We start from the raw sequence: 19,096 nt of genomic DNA on the forward strand, positions 1-19,096 counted from the left end.
ACATTTGTTTTCTCTAAAGGAGATTAAAAGGATCATTTCCATACCAGTGTAACAGTGTAACAGTGTCCCTTAACACCAGTGTAACAGTGTTAAGGGATCTCAATGATAACGACATTAACATGTCGTTATCATTGAGATCCCTTAAACATTTCATTAAAATGACACTTTCTGGGCTCCTATCAGAGGAAAGTATAATGTTCAAAATGTCTTTTAAATTATTTAGCTAACTGTTTTTACAAGTGTTCATTACTATTTTGGGCCAATAACCTTTTAATGCCGTTTTATAAAACTTGGTCCAGGAACGAAGACCACGCCCTGAACACAGCTACTGCCCGCGCACTAAGCTTGAGATCCACCAGCAGAGCCTCCTTAAGCCCTTTTCCACGGTCCTGTTTCCTCTACCGCTTCCACCATGTCTTAGCCAGATACGGAATATCCACAGAATTGCACTCGGGGCCATTCATTCTACATCTACATTCTACATCTTCATTCTACATCTACATTCTACATTCTTCCTACCAGCTTCTTCCCACCAGCTTCTTCCCACCTGCTTCTTCCCACCTGCTTCTTCCTACCAGCTTCTTCCCACCAGCTTCTTCCCACCAGCTTCTTCCCACCTGCTTCTTCCCACCAGCTTCTTCCCACCAGCTTCTTCCCACCTGCTTCTTCCCACCAGCTTCTTCCCACCTGCTTCTTCCCACCTGCTTCTTCCTACCAGCTTCTTCCCACCAACTTCTTCCCACCTGCTTCTTCCCACCTGCTTCTTCCTACCAGCTTCTTCCCACCAGCTTCTTCCCACCAGCTTCTTCCCACCAGCTTCTTCCTACCAGCTTCTTCCCACTTGCTTCTTCCCACCAGCTTCTTCCCACCAGCTTCTTCCCACCAGGTGAATTAAGATATTGATGCCAGTGCAGTTTGGCCACACTCCTGTGAAGCGGTTCTTGCAGGGATCAGAAGACAGGGTATGTTTCACTTCCATGGCTTGGACATGTCCGTCTCCTGTTCCTTGACAGAGGACTACTCGTGATTAGAGTGTTACTCATAGGCTCCAGCAGAGGGCTCCACCTGTGCTGGCAAAACTAGGGTTATAATACCATAACCTTTGTTTGTACGCATGAGGCCCAATGCATCTGGATTTTGGAAATCTTTTAAGGTATTAAATATGTAATATAAAAGCACCATATTGGTCCACACCAAGAGTAACCTGCCATGATTAGATTTTTATAAAGACAATCATGATTTATGACTCATAAGTAACAGATATTAATATGTTAAAATGTGCCTTCAGTTTGAAGTCTACTAGTTTTCAGGATGGATCATCAAATATTCAACTTTAACAGCTGTGCAGTTTTTAAGTAAAACTGCAAAGTATTATTTAATGCATATTTTGATGGTGAACTTATCTTAAGGAAAAAGTGGAAAGTACGACTGTTGATGTGAAAATCAATAGATGACATGCTGTTAAGGCAGAACATTATTACTTTAGTTCTCAGTACCAGTCATTTGATTCACACAAAGTATGATAGGATTCTGATTGGTTATTAAACCTGTGAACATTATTAAGGATATGTGTTTGTTTTCTACATGTTGTGTGTAAACCCTGAACCTCAACATCACACCACTCACAGAACCTTATGATTAAAGCTTATTTCATGTCAACAAAACGGTTTGTGTTTAGGGTTTGTAGGTTTGTTTCAGCGGTATTCACTTCATCTTCCAGCTGAACATACCTCCGTATGGCCCTCTTAACCTGAACATGGCAATTATCTAGGATACACGACTAAGCAGCAGTAACCCAGGATGCAATGTCCAACATTACCACAAGGTGTTTGAATGGTGATCAGGAGCTTTAGAGAGGATGTTCCTCGTACAGATTTACTGTGATTGCTGTGTAAAGGGATAACATTGTAATGCCTCTTGAGCCTATGAGTCCAATGCAGCAGGGAATGTTAAAGCCTCGGATATGGATGAAAAGATCAAAGTCTCTGTCAGACAGGAGTTTCTCTGCATCTTGATTTAGAGAATATGTCCTGTTCTGTTCTCAGATTAAAGCCCATAGCTGTCAGAGTCCTGCTTGATCAGAATGTTTGATGAGTTCTGTCTCCAATGGTCATCGCCTCTTTAATATCTATGTCCTTGAGGATGAATTCAAAAACACATCCAGAGACACATGTCAGGTCATCTAAATCACTGTTTCACAAACTTTTTTGCGGTGGATAAACTTAAAAAAAATACCAAACCATCGCAACCCAATTCATAATATAAATCGTATAAATCCTGAGAAGAGTCTATTTGTGATTTTTGGCTTTACAAAATGAATTGAATTGAGTATTATATTCATTGTTACTAGACTTGTCCGTCTTCCTCATGTGGGTCAAAGGTGTACTGACCCCTGACCCCTGACCCCTGGGACCCAGCTGTGGATCCAGAACAGTCCTTCGGAGTAACTGCTCTAGATGCTGGTGGCTTACCTTCCGTCCTGCAGTGTTGAGCCTCAGAGGGGTCAGGTAGGGGTCAAAGATCATGTGACTGGTCTCAATGTCGATGGGCGACTGCCTCTTCCCGATGGCGCACAGGTTCCAGGCTGAGTGCACCAGACCCCAGAAGGATGGGACTGGTGATGAGGAGGAGGAGAGGAAGAGCAAGAGAGGAGCATTAGAGTGTGTTCTGCTCCACACCTTTAAACCATAACCACAGCATTAGAGTGTGTTCTCCGGCTCCACACCTTTAAACCACAACCACAGCATTAGAGTGTGTTCTCCGGCTCCACACCTTTAAACCACAACCACAGCATTAGAGTGTTCTGCTCCACACCTTTAAACCATAACCACAACATTGTAGTGTTCTGCTCCACACCTTTAAACCATAACTGCTGCTTCCTCTCTTTAGAGCACTGAACCTGTTGCTACTCCCCACCTGGCCCACCTGTCACCACCTGGCTCACTTGTCACCACCTGGCCCACTTGTCACCACCTGGCCCACTTGTCACCACCTGTCACCACCTGGCCCACTTTTCACCACCTGTCACCACGTGTCACCACCTGGCCCACCTGGCCCACCTGTCACCACCTGGCCCACTTGTCACCACCTGGCCCACCTGTCACCACCTGGCCCACCTGTCACCACCTGGCCCACCTGGCCCACTTGTCACCACCTGGCCCACCTGGCCCACCTGTCACCACCTGTCACCACCTGGCCCACCTGGCCCACCTGTCACCACTTGTCACCACCTGGCCCACTTGTCACCACCTGGCCCACCCGTCACCACCACCACCACCTGGCCCACTTGTCACCACCTGGTCCACTTGTCACCACCTGGCCCACCTGTCACCACCTGGCCCACTTGTCACCACCTGGCTCACCTGTCACCACCTGTCACCACCTGGCCCACCTGGCCCACCTGTCACCACCTGGCCCACTTGTCACCACCTGGCCCACCTATCACTACCTGTCACCACCTGGCCCACTTGTCACCACCACCACCTGGCCCACTTGTCACCACCTGGTCCACTTGTCACCACCTGGCCCACCTGTCACCACCTGTCACCACCTGGCCCACCTGGCCCACCTGGCCCACCTGTCACCACCTGGCCGACCTGTTACCACCTGGCCCATCTGGCCCACCTGTCACCACCCCTCAGCTGGTCTCCTCTTCAGTCTGTTGTGACAGACAGGTACCAGTCCCAGAGGCCCTTTAAAATCCATCAACCAAAGCCCATCCTGTCTCTGTGGTGCAGCCAATCTCAGCACCTTAACCACATCCTCTCAACCAATCAGAAAACTCAACATGAAACGTGCTCTGTTCATTTCCTGGTCACTAAACAACAACAGTATTGTCCTCAATGAATTGACTGAACTATTTAACACTTAATCAAGCTACCTTCAATGGATATCATTACTTAACTAAAAGATGCCCTGGTGGCCTCCGTGGTAGAATGCCACCTTTTACCTCCAACATATAACCAAACAGCCTGCCTACCATCCTATCATCATCCTCATCTGACTCCTGACGTTGGAACTCTCTGGACATAAACTCCTTGTCTTTGCCATTATCTACCATCTTCCTCTTTGATCTATCCAACTTTATTGGATCTCCATCTCACATTCCATTAGTTTTTACTGCAAAACCTCAACTCAGTGAGTTAGTGAGTTGATCCAATCCCTCCACTAGGGGGCAGACTGAGCGATTGTTATATAACATTGTAAATCATAATGTGTTTTATGAAAAAAAAAGCCCCAAACTGCTGTATTTGTATGCATTGAACACCATAAGTAATATACAAGTGCAATATATGGTTTGGTACATGAAACAATTAAAATATCACAAACGTGTGCAAATGCAAATTTTTGAGTTCTCGCCTGAATTTTCCCACATGAATGGAACCATCAGGACTGTTTCTCTACTCAAATGTTCTTTTTGGCAAAACCCTTATCTTCATCTGCCGCTGAATTAGAGAGTATTCAACTAGCACAAACAAATGCTCTAAAAAGGTAGTGAAATGAAATATGAGCTCTGTGTCAAATCTGTAATTGAGATTACTCGTGCACTTTAAACACAGTGAATCCAAAAACCATTAGCATCCCACTAACCATGCATTAGCCCAGCTCAAGGCTTAAGAGGCTATAACCCATTCTGACCCATATTGCTCTGGTATTTTAGACACACACACACACACACACACACACACACACACACACACACACACACACACACACACACACACACAGTTAGTTGTGCAAAGAAACACATGTATACACTGTATTTACATATCCTGCAATGCATGGAAATGCCATTTGTGCAATGGATGTATAGAACTTCCTCAAGAGCAGTACACTACTGACGCAGCTTCATCATGCTGCGAGCAGGATGTGCAGTATGGACTTCATATTACAGGCTATTACTTCTGATGGGATGTTGCTATAATGGTCACAGCTTGTGTTATGGGGAGTGGATAAGATGACAAGGCTATGCTACTCAACATAGTCACACATTGCAATCTATTGGTTTTGTGGTTCGTTTTCACTCAGCACGACCTCTTTTTCTGTCAGTCTGGACAACTTATACAAACACAAATGTTTAGTTTGGGCAAAAAAAACACTTTGTTAAATTTAGGAAGAACATCTAGATTGAGTTTCAAATAATACGTTTAGTAAACTTTAGACAACAAATTAAGTGTTAGGTTTAGGCGAAACAAAAAATGTAGGTGTACCCTCATTGTCTGAACAGGGAGTTTTAGTCCTGGAAGGCTGGTTCGGGTGCTGTTGATGGAAACTGACGATGGGCCGGGGGTCGCAGACCCATTGTCTGACTGGAACTGACGGGAAAGGGCATCAGGCTTGACATTGCGGGACCAGAGGCGATAGGATAGAGTGAAGTGGAACCGTGTGAAGAATAGAGACCACCTGGCCTGTCGAGAATTGAGTCTCTTGGCTGTGCGGATGTGCTGTAGGTTCTTACGGTCGGTCCAAACCAGGAATGGGAGTTTGATACCCTCCAGCCAGTGACGCCACTCCTGTTCTGTCCCTGGTGATGGGGTGTGTTCTGACCCTGGTAATGGGGTGTGTTATGTTCCTGGTGATGGGGTGTGCTCTGACCCTGGTAATGGGGTGTGTTCTGTCCCTGGTGATGTGGTGTGTTCTGACCCTGGTGGTGTGGTGTGTTCTGACCCTGGTGATGGGGTGTGTTCTGACCCTGGTGATGGGGTGTGTTCTGACCCTGGTGGTGTGGTGTGTTCTGACCCTTGTGATGGGGTGTGTTCTGACCCTGGTGATGGGGTGTGTTCTGACCCTGGTGATGGGGTGTGTTGTGACCCTGGTGATGGGGTGTGCTCTGTCCTCGGTGATGGGGTGTGTTCTGACCCTGGTAATGGGGTGTGTTATGTCCCTGGTGATAGGGGTGTGTTCTGTCCCCGATGATGGGGTGTGTTCTGACCCTGGTGATGGGGTGTGTTGTGACCCTGGTGATGGGGTGTGCTCTGTCCTTGGTGATGGGGTGTGTTCTGACCCTGGTAATGGGGTGTGTTATGTCCCTGGTGATGGGGTGTGTTCTGACCCCGATGATGGGGTGTGTTCTGACCCTGGTGATGGGGTGTGTTGTGACCCTGGTGATGGGGTGTGCTCTGTCCTCGGTGATGGGGTGTGTTCTGACCCTGGTAATGGGGTGTGTTATGTCCCTGGTGATGGGGTGTGTTCTGTCCCCAATGATGGGGTGTGTTCTGACCCTGGTGATGGGGTGTGTTTTGACCCCGGTGATGTGGTGTGTTCTGTCCCCGGTGATGGGGTGTGTTCTGACCCTGGTGATGGGGTGTGTTCTGACCCCGGTGATGTGTTGTGTTCTGTCCCCGGTGATGGGGTGTGTTCTGACTCTGGTGATGGGGTGTGTTGTGACCCCGATGATCGATGATGGGGTGTGTTCTGTCCCCAATGATGGGGTGTGTTCTGACCCTGGTGATGGGGTGTGTTGTGACCCCGATGATCGATGATGGGGTGTGTTCTGTCCCCAATGATGGGGTGTGTTCTGACCCTGGTGATGGGGTGTGTTGTGACCCCGATGATCGATGATGGGGTGTGTTCTGTCCCCAATGATGGGGTGTGTTCTGACCCTGGTGATGGGGTGTCTTCTGACCCTGGTGATGGGGTGTGTTTTGTTCCCGGTGATGGGGTGTGTTCTGACCCTGGTGATGGGGTGTGTTCTGACCCTGGTGATGGGTGTGTTCTGACCCTGGTGATGGGGTGTGTTCTGACCAGCGTCGGAAATAACCGGACCGTCTTGGGGAAGAGGAATGCTATCCAATATGTATTTATTTATCTAGTATGTATTCAAACCATATCAGATGCTCTGATAGGTGACCTAGTTTGCATGTTATGATGTTTTGATGATCTATTATTAAGTAGGAGAGGAGTTTGACTAGTTTAAGTCCATGTTTTACAATAAATATTTCATTTGTAATATGTAATCATATACAAGATATAATTCCAATGAAATTAAATACTGTCAGTTATTTCAATGTGTGTACTAAAAATAGTTTAAATAATAATACATATGTTGTGGTAAAAAACTTGCCATGGTTCCTTTCTTTTTTTTTGCTCGCATGAAAGTATACTTTGCAGTTATGGGCTACTACAAAATAACGTTCACACACAAGGGGGCTTCCATTAAGGGCAACGGCCAATCACTTAAGCCTCAACAACCAGTAAGGCTTGTGTTTTTATATTCCTCACGATTATGTGTATTATGAACAAACTGATTACGTGTACTATGAACAAACTGAATATGTGTATTATGAACAAACTGATCATGTGTATTATGAACAAACTGATCATGTGTATTATGAACAAACTGATCATGTGTTTTATGAACAAACTGATTATGTGTATTATGAACAAACTGAATATGTGTATTATGAACAAACTGAATATGTGTATTATGAACAAAGTGATTATGTGTATTATGAACAAACTGATTACGTGTATTATGAACAAACTGAATATGTGTATAATGAACAAACTGATTATGTGTATTAGGAACAAACTGATTATGTTTATTATGAACAAAGTGATTGTGTGTATTATGAACAAAGTGATTGTTTGTATTATGAACAAACTGATTGTGTGTATTATGAACAAACTGAATATGTGTATTATGAACAAACTAATTATGTGTATTATGAACAAACTGATTGTGTATTATGAACAAACAGATTACGTTTAATATGAACAAAGTGATTATGTGTATTATGAACAAACTGATTATGTGTATTATGAACAAACTAATTATGTGTATTATGAACAAACTGATTATGTGTATTATGAGCAAACTGATTGTGTATTATGAACAAACAGATTACATTTATTATGAACAAAGTGATTATGTGTATTATGAACAAAGTGATTATGTGCATTATGAACAAACTGATTATGTGTATTATGAACAAACTGATTATGTGTATTATGAACAAAGTGATTATGTGTATTATGAACAAACTGAATATGTGTATTATGAACAAACTGATTGTGTATCATGAACAAAGTGATTATGTGTATTATGAACAAACTGAATATGTGGGTTATATCAGAAGTGCATTATTCCTCATAGATCGTCTTATAGCCGTGAGCAGTAGCCGCCAACAGCCTGAGTAAATCTTCATAAGATTATTTTTCTGTCCTTTTTCTTCATAGAGGACCACAATGGAAAAAAAGATACGAATAATGTATTCTCCAATCGTTTGTTGTCCGCCAATATGTTAAAACAGGAGTACATTGTGCATTTGTTGGTGGCTGTTGTCGGCCATTGATTGATGCAGATTTGGTGCTTTGTGTTTCCAGTAACAGCAACATCAGACTTAAGACACACAGACAATACCCTCACCACCACTAATCCTTTCCCTCCCGTTCTCATCTCAAAGCCTATTTCAAATCTGACATGACTTGCAGAGATAGATGTTTAAAAATAACCGAGTGTAGGGAGAATCAAGCGATTGAGGGTGATGCGTGTCGAGCAGTAATCTGATATTCTTAAGCAGATATAAAGGAGCTGGAGGAACGCTGCCTTTCGGATTGTTGAGTAATATCTAAAGTGGACTATTCAAAGAGTCTTTACAGGAGCCGATGGACAGGTGATACACGTCAAAGGGAAGATAAAGAGAAGGAGAGTATGGTGGAAGGATGAGTCAGGGTCAGGACTCTATGTCCTGTATTTATGCTTTATTAAACTCGCAAAAGCACAACGTTTTACATCAGAGGACAAAGGAGCCTACATATTGCACAACCACTAAATGTTATCCTGAGATCCGTTGAATTATAGCTGACACTGAACTACCACACCAGCCATTCATATACAAGGATAGTTTATTTAGGATGCCTGTCCTGTCCTTAAAGATGTTTCTGGCCAAAAGTAACACATGTAGCACTTTATTTGTATGTTTGTTTTTTGTACAGATTGAAGTAAAAGGGTAACATATCAGCGGCGCTGTGTTTACTTTACAGAGGAGCAGGTCGTAGTCGTAGTCATGCTCACCGTGTGAACGTGAAGAAGACTCTGAGAACCCCAAAGTTCTGTGACTACATGCTGCTTGTTAAAACTATTGAGAGCGTTACTATGGAGGCAGTGATGGATATGACCTCCTGCCAGCAACATGAAAGAGTTTCAGTTCTTCACTGGGAAATGAATGAATGTGGAACACATCCCTGTCTTCTGTTGATGAGTAAAGGTTATTACATGGATGAGGAAAGACACGAGGACACAGATGAATAACGGCTCTATAGAGCTACAGAGAAAGTCTTCTGAAGCTTCTCTGATGGAGGCTGCTTCATCCACTTCCTCTCCAACAGCTTCTATAAGCACTCATCAGGTCTGTTGGTCCTACGGACACTTTCACCATGGAGACAATGAACGCTTTAGAGCTGAAGAACAGACCTCAGTGAGGCTGCAGGCCTTCTGGAGGCCGGACCTCCCTTCACAACACGCCACAGCAACTTAGCTTCAATGGACAGCGACACATATTACATATGATGCCCTCCTCTTCAGGGAAGAGAAAATGAAACTCATCATTACAAAACATCAACACTGAGTTGTTGTTGAGCCAACACAAGACGATCAGTCTCTTTAATGAAAAACCTGCAGACATCACAAGCAAAGGGCCGCTCTGCACATTGACCTGACAGGCTCTGCAGACTCTCACACTACTGGAGGCTTCACGCCTGAGCTCACCATACAGGCACAGAGCCTCTTGGACATGGAGCCTGAGGTCAGCTGAGCTGCAACATCAGCACCACAGCTGGACCGGTGACGTTGTTCAGGGTCGTGACCTTCCTTCAGTCATCGTGGGGGATGAGCAGCCATCTGCTGCGGAGCTTCTGTCTTACCCTGCTTCTTCATGTGTGTGTGTTTGTGTGTGTGAGCATATTTTCCCTCTCTTCATATAATAAAACCCAACACTACGGCAGAGGTCGTGTCTAAAGAGCCGTGAGACTCTACAAGCATCCAGATAGACCTCTTTCCAGGATTCATCTTCCATTAGAGAATGCGCCAAAAGATGAATACAAGACAATCATGTTAATACATATATTAGATGCAACTGCTACTAGACACAAAATAACCAAAAGAATAGAGCCAGATGTTAAATGAAATGCACATAAGAAAACAATAAACAGGCTGATTAACAATGTGAGCGAACAGAAAGTCACGAGATGAAGAGAGGAGAGGAGAGGAAGGAATGGAATAAGGAAGGATAGAGGAGACTGAATAAAGTAGACAGTGCTATGCTCATTCACAGATAATTATGAAGGAGTCATGTATTAATTCATAAAGTATTCCCCAGTCTGTTCTTTAGTAACTCATCATTATCTTCAGTATAATCTTACATTTCTATTCTTATTAAGCATCCATCAGTTATCAGATGGATCCTGATTGGTCCAGCTCACATGATTGTTTCTACTCTTCATGCACGACCAGGCCATCTCCATGTAGTAACCCCGACATTATGTTATTATGGAATGTGTTCCTTTCTGACACTCAGTTAGCTCAGAAATGACCTTTGTGGTTATCAAACCATCAAGCGTCTGTCACACTACGCATAACTTCCATAACACCATAACACCAAATCTCTTTCTTTATGCTCGGAGTGAGCGTCTCTCTAAAGGTGACTTGTGTGAAGCAGACGTGTGATGTCACAGAGGAGACAGGAAGCAGACGTGTGATGTCACAGAGGAGACAGGAAGCAGACATGTGATGTCATAGAGTAGACAGGAAGCATGTCAAACTAAAGATCTGATTGGTTGGAGACTATGACTGGAAGCAGAGCAACAGAGGAAGACAGGAGCTGTGCAATGAGAAAATAAGCTAATAGGGGAAACTAATTATAATACATGTAGTGTATTTGTGAAAAACACTTACATTATAAAATAGATATAAGTTTGTGATTCTGTTCATCAGAGAAGGCTAGCAGGCCCTGGCGGCCACCACTGAGCAGTAATTCCAGCTGACTACAATGTATCTGAAATGTTCCCTAATAACTCTCCCATCCGCTGTTTCTACATCTAGCCGTCAACACTATGCACCTGGAGCCTCTCATGTCATATCATGTCATGTCATCTCATGTCATGTCATCTCATTTGATCTCATTTGATCTCATGTCATCTCATGTCATCTCATGTCATGTAATCTCATGTCATCTCATGTCATGTCATCTCATGTCATCTCATGTCATGTCATCTCATGTCATCTCATTTTATCTCATGTCATCTCATCTCATGTCATCTAATCTCATGTCATCTCATGTAATCTAATCTAATGCCATCTCATTGTATCTCATGTCATCTCATGTCATCTAATCTCATGTCATCTCATCTCATTGTATCTCATGTCATCTTATTTCATGTCATCACATGTCATATCATCTCATGCCATGTCATGTCATCTCATTTTATCTCATGTCATGTCATCGCATGTCATGTCATGTCATGTGATCTCATGTCATCTTGTCATGTCATCTCATTTTATCTCATGTCATCTAATCTCATGTCATCTCATGTCACTTCATTTTATCTCAAGTCATCTCATCTCATGTCATCTCATGTCATGCCATCTCTTGTCATGTCATCTCATGTCATCTCATCTCATGTCATCTCATTTTATCTCGTGTCATGTCATCTCATCTCATGTCATCTCATGTGATCTCATGTCATCTTGTCATGTCATCTCATTTTATCTCATGTCATCTAATCTCATGTCATCTCATTTTATCTCATGTCATCTCATGCCATGTCATCTCATGTCAAGTCATCTCATTTTATCTCATGTCATCTCATGTCATATCATCTTATGTCATCTCATGTCATCTCATTTTATCTCATGTCATCTCATTTTATCTCATGTCATGTCATCTCATGTCATTTCATCTCATGTCATCTCATTTTATCTCATGTCATCTTATCTCATGTCATCTCATTTTATCTCATGTCATCTCATGCCATGTCATCTCATGTCATCTCATTTTATCTCATTTTATCTGATGTCATGTCATCTCATGTCATCTCATTTTATCTCATCTCATTTTATCTCATCTCATGTCATCTCATGCATCTCATGTCATGTCATCTCATTTGATCTCATCTCATCTCACGTCATGTCATCTCATGTCATGTCATGTCTGCTGCATCAGAGGCTGATGGACTCAGCGTCTGCTCTTCTCTTACAGCAGGAACAAAGAGCAGGAGGCCATAACCACTCGCATTATCTTTGATGTTGTTCCCGCGCTGAGGAATGCTAGAACAGCGGTGGGTGTCCATCAGGTGGGTATATAATGATATCATGAGGTTATTGACATTGAGTGTCATGACTTCATACTTCAACTTCCTTTCTCTGTTGGTGATTCTCTCTGATCTCATACTCTCTTTTCTCCATTGCTTCTTTGTCCCATCATCCCTCCTTTAATGCTTTAGTCCCGTGTTCATTTGCTCATATCTCCTCTGCTGTGTGGGAGGAATGGTGTTTCCTCCTCCTCCTCCTCCTATTCTAGCTACTTCTCTCCATTTCTTCCTCTTTCCATCTCTCCTGTGGCCCTGTGAGAAGCTGCAAGGGGGAGTGAGTGAGTGGGAAAGAGAGAGAGAGATCAAGAAGAGATCTGCTTGATAAGAGAGAGAGAGTGAAATATGTGGATAATAGCAGTGGGTATGTGTGTGTGTGTGTGTGTGTGAGAGAGAGAGAGAGAGAAAGAGGGGGCGAGAGAGTAAGGCAGAGACTCTGATCACTAACTTGTGTCCTACTTACTCACTCTGCAGCACTCCCAAACAACAACTCTGAGTGTGATGTTGTAAACCCAAAGCACACAGGCACATAAATAACCACTCACTCTCTCTCTCTTTCTCTCTCTCTCCCTCTCTCTCTCTCTCTCTCTCTCACTCACTCACTCACTCTCTCAGTTACAGACACACAATACACAATAACACACACAACGACACCAAGAGATGTGACATTAATGTAAGATGTGTTCTTCCTCCAGGTTGTACAGTCTGTGTTGTCTCTCTTTTCCTATTTTCTCTCTCCATCTCCCAGATTCCTCTCTAACAGGAACAGAGGGAGATGAAATACCTTCTCATCAACGTGTACTTCTTCCAACTAAAAACATGGAGCATCCTAAATCACACCTAAACCAAACCTCGGGCCCAACTTTAGATTTCAGAAGATAATACCTGGATCTCCCGTCAATCCTATGGAACCATAGAGCGATGCACTCGCGTTTCATTTAACCTGCCCGGCCCCCGGTCGTGCCTTGTTATCCAGCTCATTCACATGAACGGAGGAAGAAGAATAACTGCATTTGGCTATTAGTGTATTTTATAATTTTTAGGACCTGATGATTTCAATAAGTTGATTGGAAGTTGATTTATTTTAAAAACAATATGCTGAGTTACAGACATCTCTTTTCCTATGTAAGTCACTGGGGGAAGTATTTTTGGCCCAATGGCGTCATGTAACAGGCCCAGTGGTGTCATGTAACAGGCCCAATGGTGTCATGTAACACACCCAATGGCATCAAGTAACAGGCCCAATTGCGTCATGTAACAGACCCAATGGTGTCATGTAACAGATCCAATGGGGTTTACAACAGACCCAATGGTGTCATACAACAGACCCAATGGCGTCATGAACAGACCCACATTGCAAACGGCCCGTTCATTGTTCTCTGCTTTATTGGGTTTGTCTCTGTTCAGGCTGTAACAACGAGAGCTGAAAGGTAGACTCACACACACACACACACACACACACACACACACACACACACACACACACACACACACAGCTAGCGGAAAGGGCAGCTCCCAGGAGCTCTCACTTTTCGACTCTTCTCTTCATCACCAAACCCACTCCTTTCACCAGTTTCGTGCTTTCTCCTCGTCTTCCTCCTCTCTACTCTTTTCAGCCTCTCTCAGACAAGTACAACAGCAAAGTGAGAGAAACCACAAACACACACACACACCGGTGGTCACGTGGCCCTCAGAGAACACCGCACTAGATAGTGCAAATATAAACTGAGTGAGACTCAGTGTGAGTCAGTGAGACTCAATGAGAGTCAATGAGACTCAATGAGACTCGTGGGACTCAATGAGACTCAATGGGACTCAATGGGACTCGGTGGGACTAAATGAGACTCGGTGGGACTCAATGGGACTCAATGGGACTCGGTGGGACTCAATGAGACTCAATGGGACTCAATCAGACTCAATGGGACTAGCAGGGACTCGGTGGGACTCAGTGAGACTCAATGGGACTCGGTGGGACTCAATGAGACTCAATGGGACTCAATGAGACTCAATGGGACTCGGTGGGACTCAATGAGACTCGTGAGACTCAGTGAGACTCAATGAGACTCAATGGGACTCGGTGGGACTCAATGAGACTCAATGGGACACGGTGAAACTAGGTGAGACTCAGTGAGACTCAATGAGACTCGTGAGACTCAGTGAGACTCAATGAGACTCAGTGAGACTCAGTGAGACTCAGTGAGAGTCAATGAGACTCAGTGAGACTCAGTGAGACTCAATGAGACTCGTGGGACTCAATGAGACTCGTGGGACTCAGTGAGACTCAGTTAGACTCAATGAGACTCGGTGGGACTCAATTAGACTCAATGGGACTCGGTGAAACTAGGTGAGACTCAGTGAGACTCAATGAGACTCAGTGAGACTCAATGGGACTCAGTGGGACTCGGTGGGACTCGGTGGGACTCGGGGGGACTCGGGGGGACTCAATGAGACTCGGTGGGACTCGGTGGGACTCGGTGGGACTCAATGGGACTAGGTGGGACTCAATGAGACTCAATGGGACTCGCGGGGACTCGGTGGTACTCAGTGAGACTCAATGGGACTCGGTGGGACTCAAAGCTACAAAGCTGCGTCGCTGAAGTTCAACAAGGAAAACACCGTGACTCACATAACCTGCTGCTGCTGTCTGTTCCTTCATATGAGACTCTGAGTCCTGAGCACATTCAAATGAATCATTGAAACAACTCCAGACCATTCAGGCTGGAATCAGGGGCGTCGTTAGGCTGAAGCCCCCCCTAAAATGTTCTTCAGCACCCCCAAATAATTTGCCTTGAAAAAATAAACATATATTTATAACTCTAACATGCTACATATGTGTGTGCGTTCCGGTTTGTATGTTGTCTTCCCCTTCAAATTACAATCCAACAGCCTATCATCATACTTAACAACTATACCAAGGAGTTTATCTCATAGTAAACTATACCAAGGAGTTTATCTAATAGTAAACTATTGACTGAGGAAGTACATTTGCTGCAGTAAAATGAGTAAGGACGGGTGCACAGAGTGAACACTTTATCTTATTGGATAAAACAGATAATGGACAATGATATATATGATATATTCATTTGGACATATTCCTGTCTCATTCTGGAATAGGAAAGATGACATTTGGCATTTTCTGTAGCCTGTGAATGATTTACAATAAAGGTTCTGAAAAGAAATATTGAAATACATAATTAACTGAGACATCGCCATTAGAGTTATTACCTGGATTGTGACTTAAAGGTCTTTCCAGTCAATCAGGCTGTTTACCAGAGTCCCACTGATCCTGTCAGAGCAGGACTCACCAACACGTTCCCTCTACAGGGACACGTGTTGGTTACTGATGTTGCTCTCCATCAACAAGGGATTCTTTATTCTTTGTATTGGCACTATACAGGTTATATATATATATATATATATATATATATATATATATATATATATATATATATATATATATATATATATGTTGATATAGCATTGATATAGCATTTACAAACATAGTTGATGACGTCACCATTACCTGGAACAAAGCTGCCTTGGACAACGTCCTTATACGCCCACCAACCTGCATCCAGCCGGGAGGCAATCTGCTGGGCTGCAGAGAAACACAGAGACAGAGAAAGAGCAACCGGTGAAACGTTGCTTTGGAAGTGATGACGCTGCCATTGAACTGCAGAGACCGGAGGACGGAGAGAAGCATCACAGACCCAGAGCGTCACATACGGAGAACAGAAAACAACGACACCCTCACCTACAATGTAATGAACACAACATTACAGCTGGACACCTACAATGTAATGAACACAACATTACAGCTGGACACCTACACGGAGCAAAGAGGGATAGGATGTAGTGACATCACTGGGTCGTGATGAAGCTTCATCTCATGAATGTATGCCACATACAGTAAATATAGAACCCAGAACTGCAATGCCTTACTGAGTAATACATTAATGCCCAATAATATTGGTGGGTATGGAAAGGGACTCTTTCAAATGTGCATTTAAGTGCTGTGTTAGGAAACATATAACCACAGGAAAGTCCAACTTTAACCAAAAACTGTTACAACATAAATAATGCATGTATATGTATATGCCGTAAATATACCACTGAAATATAAAAATCGTGTTTTTGTTTGATAGTTGATACTGCAATGCCTTACTGAGTAATACATTACTGCCCAATAATATTGGTGGGTATGGAAAGGGACTCTTTCAAATGTGCATTTAAGTGCTGTGTTAGGAAACATATAACCACAGGAAAGTCCAACTTTAACCAAAAACTGTTACAACATAAATAATGCATGTATATGTATATGCCGTAAATATACCACTGAAATATAAAAATCGTGTTTTTGTTTGATAGTTGGGATCAGATGAAACAATGAAATCAACAAATTAGCTGTGTAACAGCTAGCACAACCACTGTTAGCAACAATAACCCTGACAGCAATGTAATATGTGCTCCCTCTGACATTTAGTATGTGCAAATTAGAACAAATATGTTTTAGAACATGTTAAAGGTGTATTAATGAATCTGAATGAATATGAAGCAGAACAAAATAAGCCTTTGAGTGTTATCTAACTTAATGTGCACTGATGTCAATATAATTCATACTGTATGGTTTAACTACATTTTAGTCATCACACATTAGATCTGTTTATTTCTTCCCATAAAACTGAATATACTTGTAATTCATCTTTCTAAGTGGGCCAAATGGAGACGTGTGGGCTGCACCGCCTCGAGCATCGGAACAGGGTCTTGTGCTTCTGGCCTCAGGCCGACTGCGGAGCTCCGTCTCCATCCTGCAGGTTCAACCAGCAACCAGCCGTCTGGCAGCAGCCGCACAATTGCAGCAGAGCCACCGGGAATCGACAGATACATCTGAATATTAGAGTTTGTGTTGCTCCAATGCAAAACCAGGTCACCTGAACAAACAGGAACAAACTTGAAGCAAACAGGAACCAGGCTGCAGTTGACTACAGAGTTAGGTGGATATAGACAGTGGTGGAGTCAGGTTCTGACTGAAGTCAAATTATGAATGTCACTCTGCAAAAATACTCTGGTTCAAATGAAAAGTCCTGCATTGAAAATGTAACTCAGTATGTAAGTATAATTAGAATAATATGTCAATGTGAGAAAAGTTAGGGGCCAATGGCCCCTGAAACCGTTATACTTATTTATTACACAATTTGTATTATATGGTTCTGCTTAATACTTCATTAATCATCGTTATGTTGAAGTGTGGTGGGTCAGTTATAAAGCTATGGAGTGTCTACTTTCATGCTGTCGAGAATAGTCACACTGCTAATTTGAATAGGCTACTGCCGGGATGAATAGGCTACTTACTTTAGCAGTAGTTATCCCCTTTCCAATGGAATAGTTACGGGCCACCAAAATGAAGCCCATGGAAAGTGCATTTTTTTAAATGACCACCAGGGTGCAAATCTTCTATACTTAGAAGTATATGTTTCATGTCTTGAAGCTGCATTCTCTCTACTGTCCACCAGGGGCTGACTCCTCTGGTTGTATAGAAGTCTATGCTTCATGTGTTAAAGTTGCATTTTCTCTCTTGACCACCAGGGGGTGACTCCTCTGATTGTATAGAAGTGTATGCTTCATGTGTTAAAGCTGCATTCTTTCTCCTGACCACCAGGGGTTGACTCCTCTGGTTGTATAGAAGTCTATGCTTCATGTGTTAAAGCTGCATTCTCTCTCCTGACCACCAGGGGGCGACTCCTCTGGTTGTTTAGAAGTATATGTGTCATGTGTTAAAGCTGCATTCTCTCTCCTGACCACCAGGGGGTGACTCCTCTGGTTGTATAGAAGTCTATATAAATGACTCTACTTCTCTCTTGATTTATTCTCTCAGTAAACATTGTAAACATGAGTTTATGTCTCAATCTCTAGTTTCAAGTCTTCTTCAATACAGCATGATGTTCATTTAGTAAATGATGGTCATTTAGAGTCAAATAGGCCATAAAGCAGGGGACGCTTTAGGGCGGGGCTACAGGTGATTGACAGGTCTCTTCCACGGAGTTATCCGGACTGGGACTTGTCCGTGTTTTTGTCTTTCAACTTTAATCTTTTCACAGTGTGTTTTCAGGAAAGTTTTTTTCATGGAAGTTAATTGTAACCTTTTTGGTGGCTAAAACGTATTATTCAAAGCAGCAGTCCACAAACCAATGGGTGACGTCACAGTGACTCTGTCCACTTGTTAAAGTCTATGAGTAGTAATAGTAGTACTAGAAGATATGGGAGAAGGTTGTGCTGGGTGAATGGATCCAACACAGGGTTTGAGGTTTGAGTCCCATCAAAAGCCTATTTTTAGCTTAGTTGACTTACTCATATTATTTTCTGTATTTAGCCACAGTTTGGTTAGGTATAGGCAACCAAAACTACTTGGGTAGGTTTAGGACATATACACAAACAGTATCTAATTGCAGTATCTAATCCAGTGCAGCTGGATACTGGATTTCCTAACAACAGACCCCAGTATGTTGGTTAGGCCACACCTCCTCTACCCTCACCCTGAACACTGGCGTTCCACAGGGCTGTGTGCTGGGTCCTCCTCTACTCCCTGTTCATCTATTACTGCACGCCTACATGGTTCCATTACCATCATCAAGTTTGCAGACGCCACAACGGTTATGGGCCTCATCACCAACAATGATGAGTCGGCCTACAGGGAGGAGGTCTGGCCTACAGGGAGGAGGTCCAACCTACAGGGAGGAGGTCCGACCTACAGGGAGGAGGTCTGGCTACAGGGAGGAGGTCCGCCCTACAG

General features: G+C 43.4%; 1 protein-coding gene across 1 annotated transcript in view; it reads right to left on the reverse strand.

The window, feature by feature from the left end:
- The window catches only part of LOC306750087 (carbonic anhydrase-related protein 10-like), a gene marked incomplete at both ends in the record, with an annotated part of 59,169 nt that overhangs the window by 37,363 nt on the left and 2,710 nt on the right, over positions 1 to 19,096 (reverse strand). The window contains 2 exons of the mRNA XM_079233478.1: positions 2,472 to 2,614; positions 15,830 to 15,904. Of these exons, the coding sequence (XP_079089604.1) occupies positions 2,472 to 2,614; positions 15,830 to 15,904 (218 nt within the window). The remainder of the gene's footprint in view (positions 1 to 2,471; positions 2,615 to 15,829; positions 15,905 to 19,096) is intronic.

Source organism: Taurulus bubalis (assembly GCF_910589615.1).
Source record: "Taurulus bubalis genome assembly, chromosome: 17".
Lineage (NCBI taxonomy): Eukaryota > Metazoa > Chordata > Actinopteri > Perciformes > Cottidae > Taurulus > Taurulus bubalis.